Source organism: Mobula birostris, chromosome 2 (genome assembly GCF_030028105.1).
Source record: "Mobula birostris isolate sMobBir1 chromosome 2, sMobBir1.hap1, whole genome shotgun sequence".
In the NCBI taxonomy this organism is placed as follows: domain Eukaryota; kingdom Metazoa; phylum Chordata; class Chondrichthyes; order Myliobatiformes; family Myliobatidae; genus Mobula; species Mobula birostris.
Genome location: NC_092371.1, coordinates 94,731,332 through 94,747,861, shown reverse-complemented (window position 1 = coordinate 94,747,861; position 16,530 = coordinate 94,731,332). Strand labels below are relative to the sequence as shown.

General features: G+C 42.4%; 1 protein-coding gene across 1 annotated transcript in view; it reads right to left on the bottom strand.

The window, feature by feature from the left end:
• The window catches only part of rab35b (RAB35, member RAS oncogene family b), a 112,998-nt gene extending 109,572 nt beyond the window's left edge, over positions 1–3,426 (bottom strand). The window contains exon 1 of the mRNA XM_072245255.1: positions 3,199–3,426. Coding sequence (XP_072101356.1) covers positions 3,199–3,250 — 52 coding nt within the window. The 5' untranslated portion in view covers positions 3,251–3,426. The remainder of the gene's footprint in view (positions 1–3,198) is intronic.
• Between the last annotated feature and the right edge of the window lie 13,104 nt (positions 3,427–16,530).

The following is a 16,530-nucleotide window of genomic DNA, read 5'->3' as shown; positions in this document are numbered from 1 at the left end:
GTAACTATTTCTCAATGGCACCTATGAAGTCATCAACATTTGGAAAGAAAATCTCCAATTGTTCTTTCAGATGTTTATCCATCCAGAATTTAAATGCCAAAAGTGGGAAGTTTTAATTCTCCATTCTCACTAGCCTAATTCTACTGAACTGTACTACAAGTGTCAGCACTATACAACTAGCCAAACCTGTGCACTTGGAATTTAAACTAAAACTCACAGGAAGAAAAGGCATCTATTACTCATATCCATTGCCCTAAAATGGTAGTGGCCCACCCTGTGTAACAGTTTGACATACTGAATGACTTGGAGAGAACAAGCAAAAAGTCTGATTTATTGGTGAGATTTATTGAAGTGCCAAACCAGATAACGATGGATTGTTTCCTTGTTGAATTAACATTAGTGAACAATTTGAACATAGAAAACATAGACATAGAAAATAGGTGCAGGAGTAGGCCATTCGGCCCTTCGAGCCTGCACCGCCATTTATTATGATCATGGCTGATCATCCAACTCAGAACCCTGCACCAGCCTTCCCTCCATACCCTCTGATCACCGTAGCCACAAGGGCCATATCTAACTCCCTCTTAAATATAACCAATGAACTGGCCTCAACTGTTTCCTGTGGCAGAGAATTCCACAGATTTACCACTCTTTTAACTACAGAATGATACAGTTTTTATTAGCTCAAATGTCAGATACTTATGGTGCAGTTGGAACTTTGATTATTAGCTCTATAATTTACCCATCATTACAGAATAGTCAATCACTAAACAAATTGTCAAGCAGCATCTTTAATCCAATGAATCTCAGTTGTACAAAGTCTTTAGTCCATCACAAAGCCAGGGGTCTAGCACATCATAGAGTTACACCTAACTCAGGGCAAGCAGTTCACAGTCAAAACTTCCTGCACAGGCCCATGTTATGGGACCATCAAGGCACAACATTAAACTGAAACACAGGGTTTCATAATGATTCAATACCATTCGCTACAGGTTCTTACCAAGACTACCCTCCCTCAGTGCCTGTGCTACAGTGGCCACCAGCAAAAGAACACCCATCTCCAATAATTTGTCAGATGCCTTGTCCAATTTCTAATGAGTACAGTATCATACTGGTTATGAATTCAGAGGCGTGGCCTAATGATCTGAGGACACAAGTTAAAATCCTGCCCTGGAAGCTGGATTATTTAAGCTTGGTTAATTCTGGAATGAATACTTTACCAATCAGCACAGAACTATTGGACTAATTTAAACAGTAGAGACACAAGCAACTCCAGAATCTGGAACAAAAAAAAACAACTAAGGGAGGAAGTCAGCAGGTTGAGGGATATCTGTGCTTAGGGTCTATAATCTGTTAGATAAATAGACTGGGTATTTTTATGTTTAAAAGGCCACTTCTGAGGAATCTGCTGGTCTGCTCAGACCATAAGCAACCTGGTCGAATTAAATAAAATGGCCACAAGAACCATGCAGCTCCATAAAGTTACGCTTCAGACAACAAAGTTGCCACCACAAACTCCATTCGTCTCCAGCTCAGTCACCCTGGAAATCATCCCTTCAGCCTTTTAGGTCCTTACAGTCACCTCCCTTCCACGTGTATGTGTGTACACCTGCTCAACAACACAACCATCTGGTTCCCACCCACACTTGCAATCAGTCCCTTAACACACCCAATTCACAAAAGCAAAATACCAGTCATGTCCCTGTGTACTGAGAAAGAAATTCACACATAAAAGGGTCCTTTTGCTGAGGCAAGCAGGCACACAACTGACCCAGTGCTTAAGCGCAGTCCCCACTGTATTTATGCCTGGGAACATTTACTGACACCAGTCCATTCCCAAATGTACATCCTCACTGTGACAGGTGATACCTTCAGCAGGCACTTATACTTACCAATGATCAATTTCCAATTTATTAATTTAAACACATAACTCATCTTTACCACATCTAACCATGGAGGTTTATTACACTCCGCTAAGCTTCATTACCATCACACTCCTTTGCCATTCACCCTAATACACAAATCCAGCTTGTTCTCAGACATTCTGATGGAGCACTTTTATACCCAGATTCTTCAAAACAATAATATTCCCAGCTTTCAATGTCAGTGTAAAATTTACTCAGACATTCATTCACCGTCCGGGACATACTGTAAACTTTTCTCGGGCTTCTAGCGGGTACAGGTATCGATTATAACTGACATTTAGACCCGACAAACTCTGCCATCTTCATCAGCGAAGATCCCGGATCAAGGTGGCAGAGTTTGTCATGGGAACGTCAGTTATAATCGACACCTGTACCCAGCTGGAAGCCCCAGAGGAGTTTATTCGTCATATACGTGGGAAAGCACTAGAACCTTTCTCATAGACTCGTGAAATTTCTTGTTTCCAATTAATCAATTTTCCCAAACCACCACAATGAGAGTCCAGACTTCCATTCATTCAGTTGCACTCCCTCACTCAACGAGTCTACCCCGTCCCAGGCTCTCCCTCCTCCCCTCAATCTGACAGCCTGCTTTGTCCCAGACCCTCCCTCTCACTTCCTGAGCGTCTGCCCTATCCTGGATTCTCTCTCCCTCACTCAGTGAGAGTCTGCCCCGTCCTGGACCCCCACTCCCAGAGCCTGCTCTGTCCTGGACCCTTTCCCTTCCTCACTCACTCACTCTGCCCAAGTCCCGGACCCTTCCTCTCTCACTCCCAGAGACTGCCCTATCCCCGATTCTCTCCCCCTCACTCACTCCCTGAGTCTGCTCCGTCCTGGTCCCACCCTCCCTCATGACCGAAAGTCCTCCCCGTCCCTGACACTTCCTCCCTCACTCTCTGAGAGCCTATCCTGTCCCGGACGCTCACTCACTCACACCTTGAGAATCTGCCCCATCTCGGAGTCTCTCTCCCTCCCTCCCTCCCTCCCTCACTGAGGGTCTGCCTTAGCCCAGACCCTCTCACCAAGCCTCCCATGTCCCTGCACCCTTCCGGAATGGATTTGTGTCTGCCATTTAGCCACAGTGCCCGCGCCCCGAAAGGCATCATCTGACAAGAGAGAGTGATGCCTCCGGCGGCTGCGGCCTGTCCGCCCTCCCTCACTCTGTCCTGGGCTTCCATTACCCGGCCTATTCCGCCAACAGCGTCGGGCCTTCCACTTAACCCGTTTCCTGCCGCCGCCCCGGTTCCGCCACTCTGTATCCCCAGCTGCTTCTTACCGCTGTCTCCGATGATGAGGAGCTTGAAGAGGTGGTCGTAATCCCTGGCCATGTTCGCGGCGCAGAGCGGGCAGCTCAGCTCAGTGTCTCGGTGACGGTGCCGCTTCCTTCGAGTCTTTTGAGCTGGGCGGCTTCGGCTCTCCGCTCCGGCTCCCGCTCCGATCGGCTATTTCCGGAAACGCTCGGCTCCCAGCGGGGTCTCCCTGCGAATTCAGCTACTTCCGGAAATGGTAGCGGCTGCTTCCGCGCGCTCCTTCGCTTCGGCCGCCCTCGATAATATTCGGTTCCTCGCTCCAGCGTTCGGATATTTCCGGAAGCACTTCTCCCTGCTCCTTGAACTCGGTTATTTCCGTGAGGTTGGTTCGGCTCCTGGGCCGCCAGTGCTCCGGAAGCACTCTGCTGTGTGTTTGCCTGGGTTCGATCGGAATAGTTATTAAAAGTTTTGGGGGAAGCTGCCGACCTGGTGGAACTGCCGCGTCCAGTCCATAAGTCGGCTTTTGAATGAGGGAACTACATAGTTTCGGTTAGGTTAATATGTTGTGAAAGGTTTGCCAAATTCTTGCTTCAGTTGACAAATCTGCGCCCAGGATTGAATCCGACATCGAATGTTTTTCGGTAAAGAAACGTTACATAAAGTTTAAAGAAATCCCGCGCTGGTGACGACGAGACATAGGGTATTTTGGACTTGAAAAGCGATGTCTGGCCATTTATCTGGCTGGCTCATTGCTGATGTGAAGAGAACCCCTAATTTTCCCAATGCTGCATCGCCAGTCTGCTTACACCGGGGTAATCCGACGACAATACAGAACGGGAAGGCTGCCAAGCGTTAAGAACTTAAGTATGTAAATACCTTCAAGAGGCGAATGCATATTAAAATATAAACCTCTTCTATAAATTCGCTTCAATAGTTGGGTAAACGAAGACAGCCTTGCTCTCCTTTATAAAGTGTTTTTTATATCAGTCAATTAAAACTAATTGGGCTAGATCTCCCACCAATTGAAGACACTCCCTTTGTCCTTTGTGTTCACCAGCCCACACATAAAATTAACTTATTTTCACACTTTCCCAGTTCTGAAGAAGGATATTTGACCTGAAACGTTAATAATGATTTTCTCTCCCCACTGATGCTATTTGGCCTGCTGCATCATACCAGTGCCCATGAAGTGACTGTGATGAAGCTCTTTGAGTGATTGTCATGGCCAGAAACAACTCCTGCCTAACAAGGACCTGTGCTGCTGCAATTTGCCTTTTACAATTCCACTGGCTCCCCACTTGGCCTTGGATCACCTGGACGATAGCAATTTCTACGTCAGGTTGCAGTTTACAGCTCAGTGTTCAAAGCCATCATAACCTCAGTTCTAATCAACAAGCTCTAAAACATGGGCCTCTGTACCTCCCTCTACAACTAGATCCTTGTCTTCCTCACCGGGAGACCATAGTTTGCTGATGATACAAAGATTGGAGGTGTAGTGGACAGTGAGGAAGGTTTTCAAAGCTTGCAGAGGGACTTGGACCAGTTGGAAAAATGGGCTGAAAAATGGCAGATGGAGCTTAATACAGACAAGTGTGAGGTATCTCTCTTTGGAAGGACAAACCAAGGTAGAACATACAGGGTAAATGGTAAGGCACTGAGGAGTGCAGTAGAACAGAGGGATCTGGGAATACAGATACAAAATTCCCTAAAAGTGGTGTCACAGGTAGATAGAGTCGTAAAGGTGTATAAGGTGAGGAGTAAAGGTGTATATTGATGAGGTTGTATAAGGCCGAATCTGGAGTATTGTGTTCAGTTTTGGTCACCAAATTACAGGAAGGATATCAATAAGGTTGAAAGAGTGCAGAGAAGGTTTACAAGGATGTTGCCGGGACTTGAAAAACTCAGTTACAGAGGAAGGTTGAATAGGTTAGGACTTACTCGGAAGGTGCAGATTCTTTATGGGTTGAGCTAAGAAATTGCAGGGGTAAAAGGACCCTGATGGCAGTTATTTATAGGCCTCCAAACACCTGCAGTGATGTGGACTACAAATTACAACAGGAAATAGAAAAGGCTTGTCAGAAGGGCAGTGTTATAATAATTGTGGAGGATTTTAACATGCGAGTGGATTGGGAAAATCAGGTCGGCACTGGATCTCAAGAGAGAGAATTTGTAGAATGTCTGCGAGATGGCTTTTTAGAACAGCTTGTTGTTGAGCCCACTAGGGGATCGGCTGTACTGGATTGGGTATTGTGTAATGAACCGGAGATGATCAGAGAGATTGAGGTGAAGGAACCCTTCGGAGGCAGTGATCATAACATGATTGAATTCACTGTGAAATTTGAAAAAGAGAGGCCGAAATCTGATGTGTCGGTATTTCAGTGGAGTAAAGGAAATTACAGTGGCATGAGAGAGGAACTGGCCAAAGTTGACTGGAAAGTGACACTGGCGGGAAAGACGGCAGAGCAGCAGTGGCTGGAGTTTATGCGAGAAGTGAGGAATGTGCAAGACAGGTATATTCCAAAGAAGAAGAAATTTTCGAATGGAAAAAGGATGCAACCCTGGTTGACAAGAGAAGTCAAAGCCAAAGTTAAAGCAAAGGAGAGGGCATACAAGGAAGCAAAAATTAGTGGGAAGACAGAGGATTGGGAAGTTTTTAAAACCTTACAAAAGGAAATTAAGAAGGTCATTAAGAGGAAGAAGATTAACTATGAAAGGAAGCTAGCAAATAATATCAAAGAGGATACTAAAAGCTTTTTCAAGTATATAAGACAGGTGAGAGTAGATATAGGACCAATAGAAAATGATGCTGGAGAAATTGTAATGGGAAATAAGGAGATGGCGGAGGAACTGAACGAGTATTTTGCATCAGTCTTCACTGAGGAAGACATCAGCAGTATACCGGACGCTCAAGAGTGGCAGGGAAGAGAAGTGTGCGCAGTCACAATTATGACAGAGAAAGTACTCAGGAAGCTGAATAGTCTAAAGGTAGATAAATCTCCCGGACCAGATGGAATGCACCCTCGTGTTCTGAAGGAAGTAGCTGTGGAAATTGCGAAGGCATTAGCGATGATCTTTCAAAAGTTGATAGATTCTGGCATGGTTCCGGAGGACTGGAAGATTGCAAATGTCACTCCGCTATTTAAGAAGGGGGCAAGGAAGCAAAAAGGAAATTATAGACCTGTTAGCTTGACATCGGTGGTTGGGAAGTTGTTGGAGTCGATTGTCAAGGATGAGTTACAGAGTACCTGGAGGCATATGACAAGATAGGCAGAACTCAGCAAGGATTCCTTAAAGGAATATCCTGCCTGACTAACCTATTACAATTTTTTGAAGAAATTACCAGTAGGCTAGACAAGGGAGATGCAGTGGATGTTGTATATTTGGATTTTCAGAAGGCCTTTGACAAGGTGCCATAGATCTTTTTTCCGTCTTTTTCGTGGTACTAGGCAAGGATGTCCTCTTAGTCCTTTACTATTCAATATCGCCCTTGAACCTTTAGCAATTGCTATCCGCAACTCGCCCAATATTTTTGATATTACCCGCGGAAACGAAATACATAAATTATCACTATATGCAAATGATTTGTTGTTATACATCTCTAATCCGGAGAAGTCAATTCCTGCTAATGTAGGTTTGTTGGCTCAACTTAGTAATTTTTCTGGTTACAAATTGAATCTTAATAAGAGTGAATTATTCCCCCTAAATAAGCAGGTACCTATTTATTGGACATTTACCGTTTAAATTGGTTACTGATTCATTTATATATTTAGGGATAACAATTACGAAAAAGTATAAAGACTTATTTAAAGCTAATTTTTTTACCTTTAATTGATCAGATTAAACTTTTGTTTACTAAATGGTCACCAATCTCTTTGTCTTTGATTGGTCGGATTAATGCTATTAAGATGATCATTTTGCCCAAATTTCTATATGTATTTCAATCGGTTCCAATTTTTATCCCAAAATCTTTTTTCGATAATGTAGACTCAAAAATTTCCTCATATATATGGCAGAACAAAAATCCTAGGTTAGGTAAAAGGTATTTACAGAAATCTAAAAAGGAGGGGGGGCTCGCCCTCCCGAATTTTAGATTCTATTATTGGGCAATTAATATTCGATATTTAAAATTTTGGTTACGAGATTTGGATGTATTTTTAAATCCACATTGGGTAAACCTTGAATGTAATTCATTAAAAGGGTTTTCTTTGGGTTCAGTTTTAGGAACTTCGCTTCCTTTTACTTCTTCTAAATTCTATACACAAATGAATAATCCAATAGTTAAGCATACTTTACGTATATGGTTTCAATTCTGAAGATTTTTTGGGTTTAATCAATTTATTTTAGCAAGTCCTATTATATCTAATTTCCTTTTTCAACCTTCCACTATTGATCAAGCTTATTTTGATTGGAAAACCAAAGGTATAATACGTTTTCGTGATTTATTTTTGGATAATTGTTTCATGTCTTTTGATCAACTTTCTAATAAATATAACTTACCCAGATCTCACTTTTTTAGATATCTACAGATTAAAACTTTTAAATTACTGTTTCGCCTAATTTTCCACACCCATATCCAAAGGACACTTTGGAAAAAATTTTAGATTTAAATCTTTCTCAGAAAAGTGTTGCAGCAATTATATATTTATGAATTTATGTCCTGATGTTTCCAATAAAATTAAAGCTGATTGGGAAAGCGAATTTAAGATTATTATACCGATTGAAAAATGGAAAAAAATTCTTCAATTGGTTAATTTATCCTCTATATGTGCTAAACATGTGTTGATACAGTTTAAAGTAGTGCACAGGGCTCATATGTCCAAAGATAAACTATCTTGTTATTATTCTTATATTAATCCAATATGTGATAGATGTCATTTTGAGATAGCTTCTTTAACTCACATGTTTTGGTCATGTCCTTTGTTGGAACAATATTGGAAAGATATTTTTGACATTATTTCAATGGTTTTGAATATAGACTTACAACCTCATCCAATTACTGCTATCTTTGGATTACCAATGATAGATTCAATTTATTTAACCTCTTCAGCACGCAGGATGATTGCATTACTTACTTTAATGGCTGGAAGATCCATTTTGCTGAATGGAAAGAGATTAACCCTCCTACTGTATTTCATTAGTTTTCACAAACTATGGTGTGTTTGAATTTGGAAAAAATTAGAAGTGCGGTTTATGACCCTTCCATTAAATTTGAAAAAACTTGGAGGCCATTCATTCAGCATTTTTATTTGATGTAATTTGACCATTTCCAAACTTATTTTATTTCTCTGCACTGTTGGTTGAGAGGAATGGAGTCGTTGACACTAAGGATTTCTTCTTTCCCATTTTTAAGTTGTTAGAATTGCCCAAGTCTTTTAGTTTAGTTGACTAATTCTGTTTAGTTTTTTTTTGGGATGGTTTTTTTTTCTATTTTTTTCTTCTTTTTCATGATTTTCTTCATTTTTTTTTGCCCTGTATTATTCATTGTTATTCTACACGATTGGGAGCTTTGTCAATTTATACTATGTGGTCTTATAATTACTCATTTTAAGTGCAACAATGTATCTCCTACTATTTGTATTATTGCTATGTTATGTTTTCATTCTATGAAATTAATAAAAAGATTGAAAAAGAAAAGAAAGGCAAGGTGCCACACATGAGGCTACTTAACAAGATAAGAGCCCATGGAATTACAGGAAAGTTACATACGCGGATAGAGCGTTGGCTGATTGGCAGGAAACAGAGAGTGGGAATAAAGGGATCCTATTCTGGTTGGCTGCCGGTTACCAGTGGTGTTCCACAGGGGTCCGTGTTGGGGCCGCTTCTTTTTACATTGTACATCAACGATTTGGATTATGGAATAGATGGCTTTGTGGCTAAGTTTGCTGACGATAGTGGAGGGGCCGGTAGTGCTGAGGAAACGGAGAGTCTGCAGAGAGACTTGGATAGATTGAAAGAATGGGCAGAGAAGTGGCAAATGAAATACAATGTTGGGAAGTGTATGGTTATGCACTTTGGCAGAAGAAATAAACGGGCAGACTATTATTTAAATGGGGAAAGAATTCAAAGTTCTGAGATGCAACGGGACTTGGGAGTCCTCGTACAGGATACCCTTAAGGTTAACCTCCAGGTTGAGTCGGTAGTGAAGAAGGCAAATGCAATGTTGGCATTCATTTCTAGAAGAATAGAGTATAGGAGCAGGGATGTGATGTTGAGGCTCTATAAGGCGCTGGTGAGACCTCACTTGGAGTACTATGGGCAGTTTTGGTCTCATTATTTAAGAAAGGATGTGCTGTCGTTGGAGAGGGTACAGAGAAGATTCACTGGAATGATCCGGGAATGAGGAATTAACATATGAGGAATGTTTGTCCGCTCTTGGATTGTATTCCTTGGAGTTTTGAAGAATGAGGGGAGACCTCATAGAAACATTTTGAATGTTGAAAGGCATGGACAGAGTGGATGTGGCAAAGTTGTTTCCCATGATGGGGGGAGTCCAGTACATGACTTAAGGATTGAAGGGCACCCATTCGGAACAGAAATTCAGAGGGTGGTGAATCTATGGAATTTGTTGCCATGGGCAGTAGTGGAGGCCAAGTCATTAGGTGTATTTAAGGCAGAGATTGATAGGTATCTGAGTAGCCAGGGCATCAAAGGTTATGGTGAGAAGGCGGGGGAGTGGGACTGGATGGGAGAATGGATCAGCTGATGATGAAATGGCGGAGCAGACTTGATGGGCTGAATAGCCGACTTCTGTTCCTTTGTCTGATTCTTATGGTCTTACTCCCTGGAGCATAGAAGAATGAGGGGAGATTTGATAGAGGTATATAAAATTATGATGGGTATAGATAGAGTGAATACAAGCAGGCTTTTTCCACTGAGGCAAGGGGAGAAAGAAACCAGGGGGCATGGGTTAAGGATGAGGGGGGAAAAGTTTAAAGGGAACATTCGGGGGGGCTTCTTCACACAGAGAGTGGTGGGCGTATGGAATGAGCTGCCAGACGAGGTGGTAAATGCAGGTTATTTTTTAACATTTAAGAATAAATTGGACAGATACATGGATGGGAGGTGTATGGAGGGATATGGTCTGTGTGCAGGTCAGTGGGACTAGGCAGAAAATGGTTCGGCACAGCCAAGAAGGGCCAAAAGGTCTGTTTCTGTGCTGTAGTTTTTCTATGGTTTCTATGGTCAGAAATAGCATCTCCTTGCTAACAGTGAACATTGGCACACTTCAAGGGTGCGTACCTAGTCCACTGGTCTACACTCTATACTCATGAACGTGTGGCTAGGCACAGCTCAAACACCGTCTAAAAATTGCTGACAACCTTACTATTGGCAGAATTTGAGATGGTGACGAGGAGGCATAAAGGGACAAAACAGATCAGGTGGTTAAGTGGTGTCGCAACAAGGACCTTGTACGGAATATCAGTAAGATCAAGGAATGGACAAGGAGAAGTCAAGGGAACACACACAATTGATGATGCAATTACAAAGAAGGCATGACAACGGCTATATACCATGGAGAGCATTCTGACTACTGTAGTTGCATCACCATTTTGTACGGAGGGGCCACTGCAGGAATGGAAAAAGCGGCAGGAAGTTGTAAACTCAGCCAGCTCCATCATGGCACAAGTTTTCCCAGCATCAAGGGCATCTTCAAAAGGCGATACCTCAAAAAGTCGGCATCAATCATTAAAGACTCCCATTGCCCAGGACATGCCCGATTCTCATTGCTGCCGTTATGGAGGAGATGCAGGGGCCTAAAGACACCCACTCAACATCACAGGGGCAGCTTTTCCTTCACCATCAGATTTCTGAATGGACAATGAACCCATGAACATGACCTTACTACTTTTTTCCCCTCTGTCATTGCACTACTTATTGTAATTTATAGTTTTTAATTATTATGTATTAGAATGTACCATTGCTGCAAAACAACAGAATTCACGACATATGACAGTGATATTTAACCTGATTCTGAAGTCTTTAGAGTTAGAAGCTAGAGGAAAAACCTAATTTAAGATTCAATGTTTATAAGTACAAGAATAGAGAGAGTTGCAGCAACTTGTAAATTCAGCCAGCTCCATCATGGGCACCAGCCTCCCCAGCATCAAGGGCATCTTCAAAAGGCGATGCCTCAAAATGGTGGCATTCATCATTGAGGACCAGAGTCCTGGAGAATTGCACACCTAGGGTTTAAAACTAATTAGTAAGGATGGGTTCAACAATTGGAAACATATGGCTAAAGTAAAAGTGAAGGAGAAGTTTTCAGAATGAAAAAGAAGATTAAGAGTTAAGAAAGGGATCAAAATTTTAGGTAATTATAGAGACAAAATTGGAAAGGATAGTGAATACAGGACAGAAGACATTAATGTGAAACCATGCAGCGTATGTAATAAGATAGATGATTTTGTAGCACAGTTAGAAATTGGTAGGTATGAGCATCACAAAGTCATAATTAAATGAAGATCACAACTGGGAGTTTAACATACAAGATTAAGAACATAAGAAATAGGCGCAGGAGTAGGCCACCTGGCCCATTGAACCTGCTCTGCCATTCAATAAGATCATGGCTCATCTGGCCATGGACTCATCTCCATCTACTTACCTTTTCCCCATAACCCTTAATTCCCCTACTATGCAAAAATCTATCCAACCATGTCTTAAATATATTTACTGAGGTAGCCTCCACTGCTTCATTGGGCAGAGAATTCCACAGATTCATCACCCTCTGGGAAAAGCAGTTCCTCCTCATGTCGGCCCTAAACCTACTCCCCCAAATCTTGAGGCTATGTCCCCTAGTTCTAGTCTCACCTACCAGTGGAAACAACTTCCCTGCCTCTATCTTAGCTATCCTTTTCACAATTTTATATGCTTCAATAAGAGCTCCTCTCATTCTTCTGAATTCCAGCGAGTACAGTTCCAGGCGACTCAATCTCTTCTCATATGTTAACCCCATCACCTCTGGAATCAACCTGGTGAACCTTCTCTGAACCGCCTCCAAAGCCAGTATATCCTTCCTCAAGTAAGGAGACCAAAACTGCACGCAGTACTCCAGATGTGTCTTGACCAGTACCCTGTACAGTTGCAGCATAACCTACCTGCTCTTAAATTCAATCCATTTAGCAATGAAGGCCAACATTCCATTTGCCTTATTGATAGCCTGCTGCACCTGCAAACCAACCTTTTGTGATTCATACACAAGCACTCCCAAGTCCCCCTGCAGAGCAGCATGCTGTAATTTTTTTTACCATTTAAATAATAATCTGCTCTTTCATTTTTCCTTCCAAAGTGGATGACCTCCCATTTACCAACATTGTACTCCATCTGCCGGACCCTTGCCCATCTACTTAACCTATCTATATCTCTCTGCAGACTCTCTGTATCCTCAGCACAATTGCTTTTCCACTCAATTTAGTATCATCAGCAAACTTAGATACACTATACTTGGTCCCCTCTTCCAGATCGCTAATGTATATTGTGAACAGTTGCGGGACCAGCACCCACCCCTGCGGCACACCACACACCACTGATTGCCAACCAGAGTAACACCCATGTATCCCAACTTTCTGCTTTCTATTAGTTAACCAATCCGCTATCCATGCTGATACATCAACCCCAACTCTCATGCAGCCTTATCTTATGGATAAGTCTTTAATGCGGCACCTTATCAAATGTCTTCTGGAAATCCAAGTGAATAATGTCCATCTGTTCCCCTCTATGCACTGTGCTCGTTATATCCTCAAAGAACTCCAGTAAGGTCACATGTCATATTGAAAAGAAAAATTGAAATAAAATCCTTAGAAATGACATAGATCAGAAGATGTAGAATCTGTGGGTAGAGTTAAGAAACTGCAAGGGTAGAAAGACCCTGAACAGTAACCTGGATATTGGGTACAAATTACAACATGACTTAGAAAAGCCATGTAAAAAGGGCAATGTTAAATGGTCATTAATTGGATTTAAATATACAGATAGATTGGGAAATGAGGTTGGTGCTGGATCCCAAGGGAGGGAATTTGTAGAATGCCTACAAGTCAGCTTGTGGTTGAGCGCACTAGGGAAAAGTAAATTCTGCATAGAATGTTGTGTAATGAACCAGATCTGATTAGGGAGTTTAAGGTAAAGAAGCCCTTAGAAGGCAGTGATCATTATATGAAAAAATTCACCCTGCAGTTTGTGAAGGGGAAGATAAAATTGGATGTTTTGTTATTACAGTGGAGGAAAGGAAACTATAGAGACACGAGAGAGGAGCTGCCCAACGTTGATTGGAAGGGAACACCATCAAGGATGATGGCAGAACAGCAATGGCTGGATTTTCTGGGAGTAATTTGGAGATGCAGGTTAGGTTAATCTCAAAGATGAAGAAGCATTCTAAAGGGACAATGAGGCCAGCTAACAAGGGAAGCCAAAGACAGCCAAAAGCAAAAGAGAGGGCATACAATATAGCAAAAACTAGTGGGAAGCTAGAGGATTGGGAAGCTTTTAAAAATCAACAGAAGGCAACAAAAAAAAGTAAAAAGATTAAATATGAGGGTAAGCTAGCCAATAGTATAGGAAACACGAGGAATTCTGCAGATGCTGGAAATTCAAGCAACACACATCAAAGTTGCTGGTGAATGCAGCAGGCCAGGCAGCATCTCTAGGAAGAGGTACAGTCGACATTTCAGGCCGAGACCCTTCGTCAGGACTAACTGAAGGAAGAGCTAGTAAGATTTAAAAGTGGGAGGGGGAGGGGAGATCCAAAATGATAGGAGGAGGGTGAGGGATGGAGCCAAAAGCTGGTCAGGTGATTGGCAAAAGGGATATGAGAGGATCATGGGACAGGAGGCCCAGGGAGAAGGAAGAGGGGAGGGGAGAAAACCCAGAGGATGGGCAAGGGGTACAGTCAGAGGGACAGAGGGAGACTAAGGAGAGTGAGAGAAAAAATGTGTGTATATAAATAATGGATGGGGTACGAGGGGGAGGTGGGGCATTAGCGGAAGTTAGAAAAGTCAATGTTCATGCTATCAGGTTGGAGGCTACCCAGACGGAATATAAGGTGGTGTTCCTCCAACCTGAGTGTGGCTTCATCTTTACAGTAGAGGAGGCCGTGGGTAGACATGTCAGAGTGGGAATGGGATGTGGAATTAAAATGTGTGGCCACTGGGAGATCCTGCTTTCTCTGGCAGACAGAGCGTAGGTGTTCAGCAAAATGATCTCCCAGTCTGCGTCGGGTCTCGCCAATATATAAAAGGCCACATTGGGAGCACCGGACGCAGTATATCACCCCAGCCGACTCACAGGTGAAGTGTTGCCTCACAGGTGAAGTATAGGAGAAAGTTTTTTTTAAGATATATAAATAGTAAAAGAGAGAGGCAAGAGTGGATATTGGACCACTAGAAAGTGATACTGGAGAGGTAGTAATGAGGGACAAAGAAATAAAGATGAACAGAATCAGTATTTTGCATCATTCTTCCCTACGGAAGACACCAGCAGGATGATGGAATGTTGGTGCGTAGGTGAGTGTACCCGCAACTGCTAAGGAGATGCCAGGAAAGCTGTATGACTTGAAGGTGGATAAGAAAGGGATGACCATGGTAATGGGATTATATTATAGACAACCCAATTGTCAGCAGGGGCAGCATTTACAGAGAGATCACAGACTGTTACAAGAAACATAAGGTTGTGATAGTAGGCGAATTTAACTTTCCACATATTGACTAGCACTTCCATACTGTAAAAAGGCTGGATGGGATAGAGTTTGTGATATATGTTTAGGAAAGTTTCCTTAATTAATATATAGAGGGCCCAACACGAGTGACTGTGATACTGGATCTCCTATTAGGGAATGAGACAGGGTAGGTGACAAGTGTGTAGAGGAATCCTTTGGACATAATGATCATAATGCCATTAGTTTCAAGATAATTATGGAGAAGTATAGGTCTGGTTCTTGGGTAGAATTCTAAATTGGAGAAAGGTCAATTTTGATGGTATCAGGAAGTATTTGGCAAGCGTGGATTGAGACAAGCTGTTTTCTGGCAAAAGATGTACTTGGTAAGTGGGAAGCGTTCAAAAATGAAATTTTGAGAGTATGGAGTTTGTATGTCCCTGGCAGAATAAACGGCAAGGTTCACAGGTGAGGGAACCTTGGTTTTTGAGAGATTTTGAGGCCCTGATTAAGAAGGAGGTGCATAGCAGGTATATGCAGGAAAGAACAAATTAAGAACTTGAGGAGCATAAGAAATTCAAGAGAACATCTAAGTGAGAAATCAGGAGGGCTAAAAGAAGGCATGAGGTTGCTCTAGCAGATAAGGTGAATGAGAATCCCAAGGGCTTCCACAGATATATTAAGAGCAAAAGGATAGCAAGGGACAAAAAGATCAGTGGTCACCTGTGCATGGAGCAAAAAGAGATGGGAGAGATCTTAAATGGATTTTTTGCACCTATAATCACTCAAGAGACAGGCAAAGAGTCTATAGCAGTGAAGCAAACCAGCAGTGAGGTCATGGACCCTACACAGATTACAAAGGAAGAGGTGCTTGCTGTCTTGAGGAAAATTAGGACGGATAAATCCCCAGGGCCTGACAAGGTACTTCCTCGGACCTTGTGGGAGGTTAGTGCAGAATTGCGGGGATCCCAGCAGAGATTTTTAATATGTCCTTAGCCGCGGGTGAGGTGCTGGAGGATTGGAGTTTAGCTACTGTTGTTCTGTTATTTAAGAAAGATTCTCAGAATAAAATGGTAAATTATAGGCTGGTAAGCCTAAAATCAGTAGTGGGTAAATTATTGGAAGGTGTTCTAAGGGACGATATATATAAGTATTTGGGTAGACAGGGACTGATATGGGATAGTTACCATGGCTTTGAGCATGGTAGATTGTGTCCAACTCATCTTTTTCTAAGTTTTTTAAGGAAGCTACCAGGAAAGCTGATGAGGGAAAGGTGGTGAATGTTGTCTACATGGTCTTCAGCAAGGCCTTTGAGAAGGAGGTCGGTCAAAAAGGTTCAGTCTCTTGGCATTCTTGATTAGGTAGTTAATTGGATTGGTGCGTGGCCAAGTGGTCTAGTGACCTGAAGGTCACTAGTTCAAGCCTCAGCTGAGGCAGTGTGTTGTGTCCTTGAGCAAGGTGCTTAACCACACATTGCTCTGCAATGACACTAGTGCCAAGCTGTATCAGCCATAGTGTCCTTCCCTTGGATAACATTGGTGGCGTGGAGAGGGGAGACTTGCAGCATGGGCAACTGCCGGTCTTCCATACAACCTTGCCCAGGCCTGCACCCTGGAAACCTTCCAAGGCACAAATCCAAGGACTCATGAGACTAACGGATAATAAATATATATATAAGTTAATTGGATTAGACATTGACTTTGTAAAAGAAACC